Source organism: Salvelinus namaycush, chromosome 27 (genome assembly GCF_016432855.1).
Source record: "Salvelinus namaycush isolate Seneca chromosome 27, SaNama_1.0, whole genome shotgun sequence".
Taxonomy (NCBI): Eukaryota; Metazoa; Chordata; class Actinopteri; order Salmoniformes; family Salmonidae; genus Salvelinus; species Salvelinus namaycush.
In genome coordinates, this window is record NC_052333.1 from 17482739 (window position 1) to 17501203 (window position 18465).

Sequence of the window (18465 nt, forward strand, 5' to 3'; positions counted from 1 at the left end):
TGCGTTCCTGGTGTAACTCAGGCAGTTGTTGTTGCCATCCTGTACCTGTCCCGCATGTGTTTTTCGGATGTACCGATCCTGTGCAGGTGTTGTTACACGTGGTCTGCCACTGCGAGGACGATCAGCTGTCCGTCCTGTCTCCCTGTAGCGCTGTCTTACGCATCTCACAGTACGGACATTGCAATTTATTGCCCTGGCCACATCTGCAGTCCTCATGCCTCCTTGTAGCATGCCTAAGGCACGTTAATGCAGATGAGCAGGGACCCTGGGCATCTTTATTTTTGTGTTTTTCAGTCAGTAGAAAGGCCTCTTTAGTGTCCTAAGTTTTCATAACTGTGACCTTAATTGCCTACCGTCTGTAAGGTGTTAGTGTCTTAACGACCGTTCCACAGGTGCATGTTCATGAATTGTTTATGGTTCATTGAACAAGCATGGGAAACAGTGTTTAAACCCATTACAATGTAGATCTGCGAAGTTATTTGGATTTTTACGAATTATCTTTGAAAGACAGGGTCCTGAAAAGGGACGTTTCTTTTTTTGCTGAGTTTATAATCTAAAAAAAATACTGGACACGGCCCGGCGGCCCATGAGCCTTTTTTTAAATTACTTTTGTGCTATTTCTCTGTTGCCATAATCATCTATATTGAGCATTTGGCTGACCAGTGGGCAACGGCCGGCTCCCCTACCAAGATAGGCCTGAGCTGAGGTGGCGCAAATTCGCATTCAAAGTCAAATGCGGATCATCAAAGCGAGTAAGACCCGCTCTGACTCTGTCAGTCACTCAGTCAAAACAGAAAACAGATGTAGTGATATCGTAAATACCTCATATGCAACTACTAATAAGACTAATCCATTAGCCTATTAACAATTGTTTCTGAATTCATAAAGATGATTAGCAATATGCAAGAGACTATGGTTGAGTTACACTAATAGGTCATGAAGAAATGTCTGAGAATGGATTCTAAATACAACTGTATTTAATTACTTTGTAAAGCGAATGGATTCACATACAAGGCCTAAATCTTAAGTTACAAGGCATTAACACGCGTTACAAGGCATTATTCAGAGCATGGTCAGAGAGAGAGAGAGAAACCATAGCCTGAAAGGCCATGCCCCAAAAGCCCATGGGGTGGAAAGAGAAAGAAAGAGTATCTCACCACAGCAGGTCAGGAACAAACAAGAGAAAGAACAACTAACCTTTTATAAGCATCTGAGTTGTTTGGATTGAAAACCTGAGTTGTTGACCAATAGTATTACTGCAAAGTTAACCTCCAATCATATATCAGATCTACAGGATGTAACCTTTGCTTCTCAGAGGTGTGACAATGGGGGTTGGCAAGACCAACACAGAGAATGTTGAATTCCTAAGACAACACATAGAACATTTATGCATACAGCTGATAAGAAGAGTGAATTCTGGGGCTGGGATGCCCTACATGGTAGGGTAACGCCAAAAAAGGGCTTGAGGCCACTGCTAAATGTGTGAAATTAACCGACTTATTTTCTAAAAGTTCTGGTCCGACACATTGGTGCGGCTGGCTTCCGGGTTGGATGCGCGCTGTGTTAAGAAGCAGTGCGGCTTGGTTGGGTTGTGTTTCGGAGGACGCATGGCTTTCGACCTTCGTCTCTCCCGAGCCCGTACGGGAGTCGTAGCGATGAGACAAGACAATAACTACTAACAATTGGATACCACGAAATTGGGGAGAAAAAGGGGGTAAAAAATGTATAAATAAATTTTAAAAATGTAGAAAAGTCAAGGGGTCTGAATACTTCTTGAATGCATTGTAAATTGTTTATTATGGATACTTAAAATAAAGTGTTACCGTTGCTGGGTGATGCTTGATTTAGCAGCACAGACATCTCAGCTGCAGCAGTCAAGTGTAGTGGACGTAGGGAGGGAGGGAGGGAGAGAGCGAGAGAGAGACTTGCTGTCAGTTTATTGATATTTTCAGTGTACAAAACATTAGGAACACCTGCTCTTTCCATTACATAGACTGACCCGTTGAATCCAGTTGAAAGCTATGATCCCTTATTGATGTCACTTGTTGAATCCACTTCTATCAGCATAGATGAAGGGCAGGAGACAGGTTAAAGAAGGATTTTTAAGCCTTGAGACAATTGAGACATGGATTGTGTGTGTGCCATTCAGATGGTGAATGGGCAAGACAAAAGATTTAAGTGCCTTTGAACGGGCAAGAACTCAAGAACTGCAAAGCTGCTGGGTTTTTCACGCTCAACAGTTTCCCGTGTGTATCAAGAATGGTCCCCCACCCAAAGGACTTCCAGCCAACTTGACACAACTGTGGGAAGCATTGGAGTCAACATGGGCCAGCATCCCTGTGGAATGCATTCAACACCTTGTAGAGTCCATGTCCCAACAAATTGACGTTGTTTAGAGGGCAAAAGGGGTGACACTCAATATTAGGAAGGTGTTCCTAATGATTTGTACACTCAGTGTATACGTAATAGTAATTAACCCTTAGGATAGGGGGGAGATATATGACGGTCAGGCACTTCTATTTTCAATATAACTAGCTTTCATAAGGTATTATGAGCCAATAATCATCTATTAGGCATTTATTCAGTAAATTCAGTCTTTCCTTATCTAATACATGTGTTTATTCATTCACAACTAACCCTATGATGTTGCTGGGCACAGCACAGGCAGTGTGGTCCCCTGGTCTTCTAATACCAGTGCTGTGGGAAAGGAGGGTTGGCTTAGCAGAGACAGCGCAGAGGTGAGTGCAGTGGAGGTATGAAGAAACCAGAGACACAGATGTACTGCCAGTTCCTTAATATGTTGGCTCTATATATTAGTAACACTTTATTTTAAGGGTTCGTAATAAACCATCTATAAATTGTGTGTTCACCATTTATGAATCATTACTCCCACATTAATAAACCATTTACTAATCATTAGTAAAGTATTTCTGCAGTGCCTAATCTAAAGTTAGTGTTATTTATATTTATTTAACTAGGCAGTCTAGTCTGGCCTACCCCGGCCAATCCCTAACCCCTACCAAGTTGGGCTAATTGTGCGCCGCCCTATGGGACTCCCAATCACGGCCGGTTGTGATACAGCCTGGAATCAAACCAGGGTCTGTAGTGACGCCTCTAGCACTGAGATGCAGTGCCTTAGACCGCTGCGCCACTCGGGAGCCCCACTGGAGTTGCTAACCAAGACGACATTGAATGTCCTGAGTGGCCTAGTTACAGTTTGACTTAAATCAGCTTGAAAATATATGGCAAGACTTGAAAATGGCAGTCTAGCAATGATCAACAACCAAGCTTGAAGATTTTTTTAAAGAATAACGTGCAAATATTGAACAATTCAGGTGTACAAAGCTCTTAAGAGACTTACCCAAAAAGACTCACAGCTGTAATTTCTGCAAAAGGTGGTTCTAACACGTATTGACTCAGGGGTGTGAATACTTATGTAAATTAGATATTTCTGTATTTTCAATAAATTGCTAACAATTCAAAAAACATGATTTCACTTTGTCATTGTGTGTAGATGAGAGAAAAAATATATTTAATCAATGTTGAATTCAGGCTGTAACAATAAGTCTAGGAGTGATGTGGGCTGCTGTGGCTAAATTGCCAGGGCTGAATTGTAGCCCCAGTCCGCCCCTGGGAGTGAGGGGGAATGGGGAGTGGAGGGCTGGATGAATGCAGGAGGAGTTCTTTAAGGATATCCCTGGTCCCTGTGAAGAGGGCCTTCATATGGGGTCTACCCCCATTTTAACTATTGCTTAGGTGTTCAAAGATTACCATTGCAATATTTTACAGATTAATTAACCGCATTGATAGTTTACTAAAATTAAAACACATTTTAGATTTTATTTACACCATCCAATGTGACTATTGAGTATCATGCCTTGTTGTGCATGTATGAACAATGCTGGAATAAAAGTGATTATGTACTGATATGATTGATTTGATTTATTCAGATCCCCATTAGCCAACACCAATGGAGACAGCTAGTCTTACTGTGGTCTGACACATCATGAAAAAGACATTACAGACAAAATACTTCGCAATTTACATACATTTAAAAGTAGTGTGTATCTATCAATTACACATGTCAGTACAGACACACAAGTAAGTCACATGGGGTGAGGTGTTGCTTTATTTGTTTTTTGAAACCAGGTTTGCTGTTCAATTGTGCTATAGATGGGAGTTCCATGCACTCATGGCTCTGTATAATACTGTTTCCTTGAATTTGTTCTGGACCTGGGGACTGTGAAAAGACCCCTGGTGGCATGTCTGGTGGGGAAAGTTTGTGTGTACGTTGACTATGCAAACAATTTGGAATTTCCAACACATTAGAAAAACAAGCAGTCAGTATTTCCTCAACTCAGCCAAGAGAGACTGGCATGCATAGTACTAATATTAACCCTCTGATTACAATGAAGAGCAAGATGTGCCGCTATGTTCTGGTCCAGCTGCAGTTTGTTTTGCTACGTTGGTGGATATGTCTAATGAAAAATTAAGATACCAGCACTGGAAGTGCCACTTGAACAGAATAACTATTTAATAAGCCACTGTGTTTTTGCTACAAACACACACAGAATAACTCTTTAATAAGCCATTGTGTTTTTGCCACACACAGAATAACTCTTTAATAAGCCATTGTGTTTTTGCCACACACAGAATAACTCTTTAGTCCCATGTCAAAACTAACCACATCACAGCTTCTACAGTAACCACAACACCCTGTCTGTCTTTCACCTTGTCGTTTCACTGAATTATTTATTGCATGAGCACTTTTGACAAGTCAGACGATGCTGCCCTCTGGCAGTGGGATGGGGAACTGTAAAATTTTAAAAATCCCAGATGTTTTTCTGCAGGGTCCAGAAATACAACTCATTGCGATTACCATTGTGACATTTACTAGTCTCTCCTGGGAACCTTGATTTGGGTCTGTGTGCCAAGACTAGGCATTTACCAACTGTCAAAGCTTCCATATGCATATACCCCCCACTCATAGGAACTCATACAGAGACAGGAGAATAGCAGATATCATTTATTAACCAGAATAACACTAAACAGAGCGAGATTGACTGAGAACAAGTCTCAATGATGATGGGTCTGTTTGAACTGCAGTCCACAGTAGCCACATGTGCCCACTTTAGTTTCTTTATCCTGGAGAAACACACAGACAGAAGACAGCAAACAGACATTAGCACAGTGGAACGTCACATCAAATAGACCAATTCACTGTGTAGCGTGAAGCTGAAAAACAGGAACTCTACCTGATGTAAAGGCCTATTCACTTGATTCGCACAAGCCACCAAGCGTGCCATGAGGTCAGGCGCAGCGTGAGGTAAAAGTTCAATTTACTTGAACCCAGAAGTGACACTGACTCCAAAGCACACCTCCATTGAAAAACAATGGCTTGCTTGGTGCAATGCCGTTCTTGCATGAGTCATGTGAACTCGATTTAAGATGGAAAAATTTAAAACAATATCGCTATGCCCACTCTTGTGCTTGTAATGTGGTCAGAGATTATGAGCATTACCAGGTTGATGTAGACTTTTGGGTGGCACAGGGCTGCTCCACCCTCAACACGACATCACTCTAGCTAGTGTACACCTCAGGAACAAGTAGAATAGCTAGTGTACACTACAGAGAAATGTATAACCACTGGCCAGTGTACACTTCACGGTCATGTAGACTAACTAGTGTATACTAAAGAAATTATTACCAGGTTGATATAGACTTTGGGGTGGCCTAGTGCTCCTCCACCCCCGTCACATGACACCACTCTGGCCTCAATGCCACTGACCGGCTCCTCAGCCACCAGCTTGATGGCAAAGTTCTTGTTCACCTGGAAACACACAGCATTGTAGTCCACTCTGTATTGTAGTAAACATTCCCTCTCAGTGGACTGCTCAAGACATGCATTGTAAATCTATCAATGCCCGGCTTTAGGCCATATTTCAACAGGTTGTTGTATGAATCAACAGCCCCCTTAGCCCCATGGCTGCCATTGATGCCCTTCCAGACCGGATGTAGTTTTACCTCTTTCTGTCGTCCCACGAACCTGGCCCGCCTGGGATCATTTTCATCATACACCTGAAACACCATGCAGACAGACACTGATTAGGAACATCGCTAGTACAATCAGATATAGCTGGGATTATGATCTACAGTGCCTTGCAAAAGTATTCATACCCCTTGGATTTCTTCACATTTTATTGTGTTACAAAGTAGGATTTAATTGTCTTTTTTCCCCCAACAATCTACACAAAATACTCTGTCAAAGTGGAAGAAAAATGTTAACATTTAAAAAATATTTATATAAATTATATAACTAAAATATAGTCATTGCAAATGTATTCAGCTCCCAGAGTCAATACATGTTATAAACACCTTTGGCAGCGATTACAGCTGTGCGTCTTCTTGGCAAAGTCTCTAAGAGCTTTACACACCTAGATTGTGCAATATTAGCCCATTATTTTTTTTCTTCAAAAGTCTTGAAAGCTCTGTTAAGACATTGGGGATCATGGCTAGACAGCAATTTCTTTGACATAGATTTTCAGGCAGATGTAATTCAAAACTGTAACTTGGCCACTCAGGAACATGCACTGTCTCCTTGGTAAGCAACTCCAGTGTAGATTTGGCCTTGTGTTGACGGTTATTGTCCTGCTGAAAGCAGACACAACCAGGTTTTCCTCTAGGATTTTGCCTGTGTTTAGCTCCATCCCATGTATTTTTATCCTAAAAAACACCCCAGTATTTGCCAATGTCAAGCATACCAATGCCCCAAACATAAAGGCTTTGCATTTAGGCTAAAAAGTGTATTCCTTGGCAGTTTTGTCACAGCATTACTTGATTGCCTTGTTGCATACAAGATTCATGTTTTGGAATATTTTCATTCTACTTTTCACTCTGGTCTTTTAAGTAATTATTGTAGAGTCACTACAATGTTGATCCATCCTCAGTTTTCTTCACAGCCACTGAACTCTGTAACTGTTTTAAAATCGCCACTGGCCTCATGGTAACATCTCTGAGCAGTTTCATTCCTGTCCTGAAGCTCAGTTATCTTTGATGTGTCTGGGTGGTTTAATACATCATCCACAGGATAATTATTAACTTGACCATGCTTAAATAGATATTCAATGTCTGATTTGTTATTGTTACCCATCTACCAATCATTGCCCTTCTTGATGAGGCTATCGAAAAAAGCTCCCTGGTCTTTGTAGTTGAATCTGTGAATGAAATTCAATACTTGACTGAGGGACCTTACAGATGTATGTATGGGGGACAGAGGAGGGGTTAGACATTTAAAAAATTATGTCAACCCCTATTATTATTATTATTTCTTCACACAGTGAGTCCATTATGTGATTTGTTAAGCCACATTGTACCCCTGAACTAATGTAGGCTTGCCTAAACAAATTGGCTGAATACTTATGAAACAACTATATTTTAGTGATCTAATTTGTATTATAAACTGGGTGGTTCGAGCCCTGAATGCTGATTGGTTGACAGCCGTGCTATATCAGACCACATATACCACATGTATGACCAAAACATATTTGTACTGCTCTAATTTCGTTGATAACCAGTTTATAATAGCAATAAGGCACCTCAGGGGGTTGTGGTATATGGCCAATATACCACGGCTAAGGGCTGTATCCTGGCACACCACGTTGAGTCGCGCATAAGAACAGCCATTAGGGCCAATATACCATGGCTATACCACACCCCCCGTGCCTTATTGCTTAATTCATTTAAAAAAACATTACAGTATTTTGAGTAGCTTGTTGACAAAAAAATAAGGAAATCAATTTTAATCCCACTTTGTCCAAATAAAATGTGAAGAAATCCAAGGGGTATGAATACTTTGGAACGGCACTGTAGATACGAGATAACTGATCACATGTACATACATTACATGATCCCAGTTTAGTTTCATCACAACCATCAATAAAATAGCATACAGTTAGCTATGTACAATGACACTCCAGCTAGTTAGCTAAAGTGTCATCTGCCTTTGCTCTGACTAGCTTTGTCTTGACCGAAGTGGCAATGCCTACCGACTGTGAAAACGCCTACCCACCCCACTACTGTAGTGGGCAGCTAACTCAAAGTTGGACCAAGGGTGCAAATCCTAATTGATAACACCAACATCTAATGTTAACACTATGCCAAAGGTTTGGTCGTGGTGCAAGTGTGTGCCGTTAGTTAGAGGCAAAATTACATATTTTCGGGGAAGCAAACACACACAAGCCTAACGTTAGAGCCTTAACGTACCTGTCCAGTGTGGGTAACTTGCTCTCCAGTGGTCGACACTTCTAGACTGTAGCGCTGTGCAGAAAGCGCCGATGTCTTCAAAGGTGATACAAACACTTTAGCATTTCTACTGAAGGACAGAATCCGATGCACAGCGGCCGCCATGTTTACAATGGACTCTGTACCCAGGATGCTTTGCAAAGAATAGGGAGATTCTCCGCCCTCCAAATACCCCCGCCTGGTCCAAGTGCTGGGTCTGGGAATTTCATTATATTATTCACGAATCGTTTGCAACCAACAGTAACATCATTATCACATTAAGGAGTGGATTATTGTAAAGATGTGGTAGTTTATCAATTCAGCAACGCGTTACTGTTGAAATGAAAGCGAGAAAGTATGTTAATAAGAACCGACACAGAAACTGCTAACGTTCGTGTGACTTACGTCACAGCCAGGAAGAAGCGATAGCTCTGCTGGAGAAATCCTTCTTCGGCAGTGTTGTTTTGATTAAACGGTGCATTTCAGGGGTTTATTCCCTTATCTAAACCGTTCTTGTAGATGAAAGGTTGGTGCATATTTAGTTACATTCAGAAAGTTATTCTGATCAAGTAATGGTACTTTGCATTTGCCTAATCGGGCAGTTGAAGGACGATCGCGGCTGGCCTTGAGAATCGAGCCTGCAGCATGAATCATGCGTTGTAAAGCTAGCTGGAATCTGCTGCTAGAGCATACAAAAATGTATATTCTCCAAGATAAGTAAAGTGTAATAGACACTGCACATTATATTTTTTATCTGCATTATTTTGATTGCCTCCTCTCCTCCAGCACCATTCGTAGCTGAAAGGACTGGATAGGTTTTCATCTGTTGCTTTCACCTGTCATGTTCTGTCAGATCAGTGATAATGGAGGAATGGGAAGGACACAGTCTGAGGTATCACAACTCCAAGCAGGTGAAAACAACTCCAAGCAAGTGAACCAAAATATATGTTCTCTCTCTCTCCAGACAGGTGTTGGTGACATCATGGTACCACTCCTGTTGTACCGCATCGTCAGCTCCCTAACCTGCCATCTAACCCAGATCACCATCAGCCGGATCTACCCTAGCACTGCCACCACCATCTCCCGCTGCCTCTCCTCCCTTACATCCTACCCAGCCAGAGTGCTCCTGACCCCGGGTAGACCCATCCAGCCCCTGGCCTCTTCTCCTCGATCTTCTCCCCAGGATGGTGGCTCCCTCCTAGGCCAGTGTCAGCACCTGGCCTGCCTCCAGCCCGCTTCAGGGATGAAAACCAAGAGCGCTCTGAAACGGCGCTGTAAAGATTGCTTCTTTGTGGTACGGCGGGGTCGTCTATTTGTGTTCTGTAAGGCTCACCCCAGACACAAGCAGAGACAGGGGTGAAGAGGAGCAGGGGGGGTGACGACAATGTGTGTATGGTCCTCTAAATTGTTTGTTACTTGAATTGCCACAGTAAAGTTTTTGACTGATTGACCTTTTCCTATCCCACTGTCTGTCACCTATCACCATCACCCCCCTGTCTTCTCTCTTTCTCAACAAGTCCCTTATACTTTTTAAAACTACCCAGTGGAGAAGAAGCTATTCTGATACATGTAGTAGTAGCTGGCTAAGTGAAATATGGCAGCCTAAATGCACTGTTGCCTCAATGGAGAAAATGTTGCTACTATGACAGCTAATGCACCTATTCATCATTTAGTGGTTTTAAATAACTATGATGCTGATCCAATTAAGACACATTTGGTCTCCTAAACCTCACTGGTGTGATAAGACAGGAATATTTGGTCACGTTCCAATCATCATCCATAGCTTCCTATCTTTGTCTGCCACTCTTCATTTAATCAGGTAAGTTGACTGAGAACACATTCTCAATTACACCCACAACCTGGGGAATAGTTACAGGAGATGAATGAGCCAATTGTAAACTAGGGATGATTAGGTGACTGTTATGGTATGAGGGACAGCTTGGGAATTTAGCCAGGACACCAGGGTTAACACCCCTACTCTTACGATAAGTGCCATGGGATCTCTAGTGACCACAGAGAGTCAGGACACCCATCTAACTTCCCAATGAGGTATTGGGATATTTTTTTTGACCTGAGGAAAGAGTGCCTCCTACTAGCCCTCCAACACCACTTCCAGCAGCATCTGGTCTCCCATCTAGGGACCAACCCTGCTTAGCTTCAGAAGCAAGCCAGCAGTGGGATGCAGGGTAGTATGCTGCTGGCATACCATTCATGGTTACTTATCAGAAAGAAGTGGATAAGTTAAAGCTATGTTGAGACTAGTATAGTCTTTTTCCACCTTATGAACTGTAGAAGTCATGTCCAATGCCACATGGTGGTGCCAAAACCTCATAATTATACTGTAGCTTACAGAACCCTACAAAACACGAACACTAACGCCATAAATATCCTCATACAATACGCAGCAAGGACACACACATGCACAATATCCTCTGCACTCTTCAAGTGTATGCCCTTTTAATAAGGATCAAAAGGTTTTATAGATCTTAATAATTGGGAAAACAATTATTGCTATCAAGTTTTTGGTTGCCATGGAGGTCCTTTGGAATATCAAATTGGCATATTGCTTTCCTCCACTCCAATCATTTCTATTTCTGGACTCAATTTAATTATATAACTACTCACTGCAAATGAGTTGCAAAATGAATAGGAAATATAGTCAAGATGCTGACAAGGTTATAAATAATGATTTTAATTGAAATAATAATTGTGTCCTTCAAACTTTGCCTTCGTCAAAGAATCCTCCATTTGCAGCAATTACAGCCTTGCAGACCTTTGGCATTCTAGTTGTCAATTTGTTGAGGTAATCTGAAGAGATTTCACCTCATGCTTCCTGAAGCACCTCCCACAAATTGGATTGGCTTGATGGGCACTTCTTACTTACCATACGGTCAAGCTGCTCCCACAGCAGCTCAATAGGGTTGAGATCCGGTGACTGTGCTAGCCACTCCATTATAGACAGAATACCAGCTGACTGCTTCTTCCCTAAATAGTTCTTGAATAGTTTGGAGCTATGCTTTGGGTCATTGTCCTGTTGTAGGAGGAAATTGGCTCCAATTAAGCGCCGTCCACAGGGTACGGCATGGCATTGCAAAATGGAGTGATAGCCTTCCTTCTTCAAGATCCCTTTAACCCTGTACAAATCTCCCACTTTACCACCACCAAAGCACCCTCAGACCTTCACATTGCCTCCACCATGCTTGACAGATGGCGTCAAGCACTCCTCCAGCATCTTTTCATTTTTTCTGCATCTCACAAATGTTCTTCTTTGTGATCCGAACACCTCAAACTTAGATTCGTCTGTCCAAAACACTTTTTTTCAAATCTTCCTCTGTCCGGTGTTTGTGGTCTTTCGCCCATCTTAATCTTTTCTTTTTATTGGCCAGTCTGAGATATGGCTCTTTCTTTGCAACTCTGCCTAGAAGGCCAGCATCCCGGAGGCGCCTCTTCACTGTTGACGTTGAGACTGGTGTTTTGTGGGTTTTATTTAATGAAGCTGCCAGTTGAGGACTTGTGAGGCGTCTGTTTCTGAAACTAGACACTAATGTACTTGTCCTCTTGCTCAGTTGTGCACCAGGGCCTCCTACTCCTCTTTCTATTCTGGTTAGAGACAGTTTGCCCTGTTCTGTGAATGGAGTAGTACACAGCCTTGTATGCGATCTTCAGATTCTTGGCAATTTCTCGCGTGGAATAGCCTTCAATTCTCAGAACAAGAATAGACTGACGAGTTTCAGAAGAAAGTTCTTTTTTTCTGGCCATTTTGAGCCTGTAATCGAACCCACAAATGCAGATGCTCCAGATACTCAAGTAGTCGAAAGAAGGCTAGTTTTATTGCTTCTTTAATCAGAACAACAGTTTTCAGCTTTGCTAACATAATTGCAAAGGGTTTTCTAATGATCAATTAGCCTTTTAAAATTATAAACTTGGATTAGCTAATACAATGTGCCATTGGAACACAGGAGCTGTAACGTCCTGACCAGAGTTCTTATGTGTTTTGCTTGTTTAGTGTTGGTCAGGACGTGAGCTGGGTGGGAATTCTATGTTGTGTGTCTAGTTCGACTGTTTCTGTGTTCAGCCTAATATGGTTCTCAATCAGAGACAGCTGTCAATCGTTGTCCCTGATTGAGAATCATATATATGTGGCCCTTTTTTTTGTTGGGGATTGTGGGTGGTTGTTTTCTGTGTCAGTGTTTGTGCCACACAGGACTGTAACGGTTAGTTTGTTTGTTATTTTGTATAGTGTCTATGTCTAACGTTAGTAGCTTGTGTATTGCACTTTCGTTTGTAGCTTCACGGTCGTTTGTTGTTTTGTATTAGTTTGTCAGTATCTTGTCTTTGTGTTAATTAAATTCATGGAAAATTACCACGCTGCACATTGGTCCTCCGATCCTTCTCTCCTCTCCTCGTCCGAGGAGGAGGAAGAGCTAGACTGCCGTTACAGAACCACCCACCAAACTCGGACCAAGCAGCGTGAGTACGAGCAGCAGCGGCCCACTACACAGGAATCCTGGACATGGGAGGAAATTATGGAGGGTAAAGGACACTGGGCTCACATTGGAGAATATAGCCGCTCTCGGGAAGAGATGGAGGCAGCTAAAGCCCAGGAGCGGTGGTATGAGGAGGCAGCACGGAAGCGTGGCTGGAAGCCCGTGAAGAAACCCCAAAAATGTATTGGGGGGGGGGGGGGGGGGGGGCTAAAGGGTAGTGTGGCGAAGGTAGGTAGGAAACCCACTTCCCATGCTTACCGTGGAGAGCGGGAGTACGGGCAGACACCGTGTTATGCGGAAGAGCGCACGATGTCTCCTGTACGTGTGCATAGCCCGGTGCGGGTTATTCCACCTCCCCGCACTGGGCGGGCTAGATTGAGCATTGAGCCAAGTGCCATGAAGCCGGCTCAACATATCTGGCCTCCAGTACGTCTCCTCGGGCCGGTGTACATGGCACCAGCCTTACGTATGGTGTCCCCGGTTCGCCAACACAGCCCAGTGCGGGTTATTCCACCTCCCCGCACTGGACGGGCTACGGGGAGCATTCAACCAGGTAAGGTTGGGCAGGCTCGGTGCTCAAGGGAGCCAGTACGCCTGCACGGTCCGGTATATCCGGCGCCACCTTCCCGCCCCAGCCCAGTACCACCAGTGCCTACACCACGCACCAGGCTTCTAGTGCGTCTCCAGAGCCCTGTTCCTCCTCCACGCACTCTCCCTGTGGTGCGTGTCTCCAGCCCAGTGCCTCCAGTTCCGGCACCACGCATCAAGCCTCCTGTGCGTCTCCAGAGCCCTGTACGCACTGTTCCTTCTCCCCGCACTCGCCCTGAGGTGCGTGCCCGCAGCCCGGTACCACCAGTGCCGGTACCACGCACCAGGCCTATAGTGCGCTTTGAGAGTCCAGTGTGCCCTGTTCCTGCTCCCCGCACTAGCCTTGAGGTGCGTGTCTCCAGTCCGGTACCACCAGTTCCGGCACCACGCACCAGGCCTACTGTGCGCCTCAGCAGGTCAGAGTCGGCTGTCTGCCCAACGCCGCCTGCACTGCTCGTCTGCCCAGCGCCGTCTGAGCTGCCTGCACTGCTCGTCTGCCCAGCGCCATCTGAGCCATCCGTCTGCCCAGCGCCATCTGAGCCATCCGTCTGCCCAGCGCCATCTGAGCCATCCGTCTGCCCAGCGCCATCTGAGCCATCCGTCTGCCCAGCGCCATCTGAGCCATCCGTCTGCCCAGCGCCATCTGAGCCATCCGTCTGCCCAGCGCCATCTGGGCCATCCGTCTGCCCCGAGCCATTAGAGCCGTCCGTCAGTCAGGAGCCGCTAGAGCCGTCCGTCAGTCAGGAGCCGCTAGAGCCGTCAGTCAGGAGCCGCTAGAGCCGTCCGTCAGTCAGGAGCCGCTAGAGCCGTCCGTCAGTCAGGAGCCGCCAGCCAGTCAGGAGCCGCCAGAGCCGCCAGCCAGTCAGGAGCCGCCAGAGCCGCCAGCCAGTCAGGAGCCGCCAGAGCCGCCAGCCAGTCAGGAGCCGCCAGAGCCGCCAGCCAGTCAGGAGCCGCCAGAGCCGCCAGCCAGTCAGGAGCCGCCAGAGCCGCCAGCCAGTCAGGAGCCGCCAGAGCCGCCAGCCAGTCAGGAGCCGCCAGAGCCGCCCTCCAGTCATGAGCCGCCCTCCAGTCATGAGCCGCCCTCCAGTCATGAGCCGCCCTACAGTCATGAGCCGCCCTACAGTCATGAGCCGCCCTACAGTCATGAGCTGCCCTACAGTCATGAGCGGCCCTACAGTCATGAACGGCCCTACAGTCATGAGCGGCCCTACAGTCATGAGCGGCCCTACAGTCATGAGCTGCCACTCAGTCCGGAGCTGCCACTCAGTCCGGAGCTGCCACTCAGTCCGGAGCTGCCATTCAGTCCGGAGCTGCCTCTCTGTCTTGAGCTACCTCTCTGTCCTGAGCTACCTCTCTGTCCTGAGCTACCTCCTAAATCATGTGGGGGCCTTGGGGAGGATTCTTAGGCCGAGGTCGTGGGCGAGGGTCGCCACTCAAAGGACGCTAAGGAGGGGGACAAAGACAGTGGTGTCCTCGTCCTGCGCCGGAGCCGCCACCGCGGACAGATGCCCACCCAGGCCCTCCTCTTGAGTTTTAGGGGTGCGTTCGGAGTCCGCACCTCAGGAGGGGGGTACTGTAACGTCCTGACCAGAGTTCTTATGTGTTTTGCTTGTTTAGTGTTGGTCAGGACGTGAGCTGGGTGGGAATTCTATGTTGTGTGTCTAGTTCGTCTGTTTCTGTGTTCAGCCTAATATGGTTCTCAATCAGAGACAGCTGTCAATCGTTGTCCCTGATTGAGAATCATATATAGGTGGCTTGTTTTGTGTTGGGGATTGTGGGTGGTTGTTTTCTGTGTCAGTGTTTGTGCCACACAGGACTGTAACGGTTAGTTTGTTTGTTATTTTGTATAGTGTCTATGTCTAACGTTAGTAGCTTGTGTATTGCACTTTCGTTTGTAGCTTCACGGTCGTTTGTTGTTTTGTATTAGTTTGTCAGTATCTTGTCTTTGTGTTAATTAAATTCATGGAAAATTACCACGCTGCACATTGGTCCTCCGATCCTTCTCTCCTCTCCTCGTCCGAGGAGGAGGAAGAGCTAGACTGCCGTTACAGGAGCGATGGTTGCTGATAATGGGCCTCTGTACGTCTATGTAGATATTCCATAAAAAATCAGGCGTTTCCAGCTACAATAGTCAATTACAACATTAACAATGTCTACACTGTATTTCTGATCAATTTGATGTTATTTTAATGGTGAGTTCAAAAAATGTGCTTTTCTTTCAAAAACAAGGACATTTCTAAGTGACCCCAAACCTTTGAACGGTAGTGTATATACACTATATATACAAAAGTATGTGGACACTCCATCAAATTAGGGGATTTGACTATTTCGGCCACACCTGTTGCTGACAGGTGTAAAATTGAGCACACAGCCATGCAATCTCCATAGACAAACATTAACAGTAGAGTGGCCTTACTGAAGAGTTCAGTGACTTTCAACATGGCACCGTCATAGGATGCCACATTTCCAACACGTAATTTCATCAAATTTCTATCCTGCTAGAGCTGCCCCGGTCAACTGTAAGTGCTGTTATTGTGAAGTGGAAATGTCTAAGAGCAACAATGACTCAGCCTTGAAGTCATAGGCCACACAAGCTCACAGAACGGGATCGGCAGAGTGCAGAAGCACGTAACGTGTAAAAATTGTCTGTCCTCGTTTGCAACACTCCCTACCGAGTTACAAACTGCCTCTGGAAGCAATGTCAGCACAATTTTCATCGCCAAGCAGCCGCACAGAAGCCTAAGATCACCATGCACAATGCCAAGCGTCAGCTGGAGTGGTGTGAAGCTCACCGCCATTGGACTCTGGAGCAGTGGAAACACATTCTCTGGAGTGATGAATCACGCTTCACCTCCTGGCAGTTTGACGGACAAATCTGGGTTTGGCAGATACCAGGAGAATGCTACCTGCACAAATGCATAGTTCCAACTGTAAAGTTTGGTGGAGGAGGAATAATGGTCTGGGGCTGTTTTTCATGGTTCAAGCTAGGCCCCTTAGTTCCAGTGAAGGAAAATCTTAATGCGACAGCATACAATGGCTTCCAACTTTGTGGCTACAGTTTGGGGAAGGCCCTTTCCGGTTTTAGCATAACAGTCAATCAATCAAATGTATTTATAAAGCCCTTTTAACATCAGCCGATGTAACAAAGTGCTGTACAGAAACCCAGCCTAAAACCCCAAATAGCAAGCAATGCAGATGTAGAAGCACGGTGGCTAGGAAAAACTCCCTAGAAAGGCCAGAACCTAGGAAGAAACCTAGAGGAACCAGGCTCTGAGTTGTGGCCGGTCCTCTTCTGGCTGTGCCAGGTGGAGATTATAACAGTACATGGCCAAGATGTTCAAACATTCATAGATGACCAGCAGGGTCAAATAATAATCACAGTGGTTGTAGAGGGTGCAACAGGTCAGGATCTCAGGAGTAAATGTCAGTTGGCTTTTCATAGCCGATCATTCAGAGTTAGAGACAGCAGGTGCGGTAGAGAGAGAGTCAAAAACAGCAGGTCCGGGACAAGGTAGCACGTCCGGTAAACAGGTCAGGGTTCCATAGCCGCAGGCAGAACAGTTGAAACTAGAGCAGCAGCATGACCAGGTGGACTGGGGACAGCAAGGAGTCATCAGGCCAGGTAGTCCTGAGGCATGGTCCTAGGGCTTAGGTCCTCCGAGAGCAGAGAGAAAGAGAGAGCATACTTAAATTCACAAAGGACACTGGATAAGACAAGAGAAGTACTCCAGATATAATAGACTGACCCTAGCCCCCGACACAAACTATTGCAGCATAAATACTGGAGTGTTACGATGAGCGAAGGGGGGGAACCCAAGAGCGGACTCAGAAGCGGAAGCCGGGATGATTGCAAAAAAAGGTTTATTGATCACAGAGAAATGGGGAGTGCAGAACCGGGGTAGCTCAGATGAGTTGCAAAAACCAGGAGTGTAGAGTGAGGTTGGAGTTGGCTGCGTAGAACTGGGGAACAGGTCCTGGGGGGAATCCAAGGTAATGGTGGGGAGTGAAATCCAGAGAAAGGTGGTTGGTGGTGAGATGTGGAACAGGAGACAGGAGCCAGAGACAGAGCGGTAACTGCAAGGAGAGGACAAAAATGGTGTAAGGCAGGAAAACGATCAAAGCAGAGCAACAGGATCTTGAGAATAGACTAGACTGATACTGACTGAGAGAGAGAGAGATAGAGAGAGAGAGAGAGAGAGAGAGAGAGAGAGAGAGAGAGAGATAGAGAGAGAGAGAGAGCATACAGGGGGAGAACTGCAAGTTAGGACGACACCGGAGGGCGTAGTGGGAGCAGATGTGACATGTAGGCTGAGACAGGAGGGGTCGGGAGACACTGTGGCCCCGTCCGACCATACCCCGGACAGGGCCAGCCAGGCAGGATATAACTGATAAGGGAATTTATATGTTTAAAGTAATAATAAGAGAATCTGAATGACATTAAGAGTAATGACTAAAGTATTTCACCCTAATAGTTACAGAAGCTTAGACAATGTGTTTAGACATAATACTAGAATATTGTGAGACAGTGGGAACATTGTGTTTGTGTGTGATAAAGAGGAACTGACAACAGACATGTCTTGGTACTGTGAGACCAAGGACAGGAGATAAAGTTCCTCCACCCAGGGAGGAGCAGATGCGCTTGTAGACTTGTAGGCGTTTGTAGGAGTTATATAAAAGGCTATGTGCATTATATGATTTTAGAGCTCTCATGAATAAACTACAACGAACCTTTTGCAGAATCTGAGTCTTTGCCTAATTCTTATTAACCCTAGCTGTACTACCTAGGGGGAATTGGTCAAAGCTATAGTGATTGTTATCATCATTGGGATTGAAAGTTCTCGTGACAGCTTGGTCCTTTCGAGCCGGATCTCAATACCTGCCTCTGTCGTCCCAAGGAACTGCTGAAAACCGTGCACGGGAGGATCACGGATCCGTAAGATAAAGACCTGACCTCTAAGATTGAGGGTCTCCTTCAGGCCAGTGGTGAACTGGTACACGATAGAGGCGGTGACGAGAACCAAGCTACATTGAATTCTCAGCTGCAAGAATAAGGTCAGTAGTCTTTATTCATGGATTTTGGGGGTAGGATCTAAACTTGCATTAGACGTAT

The 18465-nt window shown here is 45.3% G+C and overlaps 2 protein-coding genes across 2 annotated transcripts; one reads left to right on the top strand and one right to left on the bottom strand.

Annotated features, from left to right (window-relative positions):
* Positions 1 to 5010: 5010 nt before the first annotated feature.
* On the bottom strand, positions 5011 to 8457 carry LOC120022763 (NADH dehydrogenase [ubiquinone] iron-sulfur protein 6, mitochondrial-like). Its single transcript, XM_038966756.1, has 4 exons — positions 8263 to 8457; positions 6025 to 6078; positions 5708 to 5830; positions 5011 to 5145 (listed from the first exon to the last, which is right to left on the bottom strand). The coding sequence occupies exons 1-4, from the start codon at positions 8404 to 8406 to the stop codon at positions 5077 to 5079; spliced, it is 390 nt and encodes a 129-aa protein (XP_038822684.1). The 5' UTR covers positions 8407 to 8457; the 3' UTR covers positions 5011 to 5076.
* Positions 8458 to 8460: 3 nt separating this feature from the next.
* On the top strand, positions 8461 to 9805 carry LOC120022764 (39S ribosomal protein L36, mitochondrial-like). Its single transcript, XM_038966757.1, has 2 exons — positions 8461 to 8806; positions 9245 to 9805. The coding sequence occupies exon 2, from the start codon at positions 9263 to 9265 to the stop codon at positions 9638 to 9640; it is 378 nt and encodes a 125-aa protein (XP_038822685.1). The 5' UTR covers positions 8461 to 8806; positions 9245 to 9262; the 3' UTR covers positions 9641 to 9805.
* Positions 9806 to 18465: the final 8660 nt, after the last annotated feature.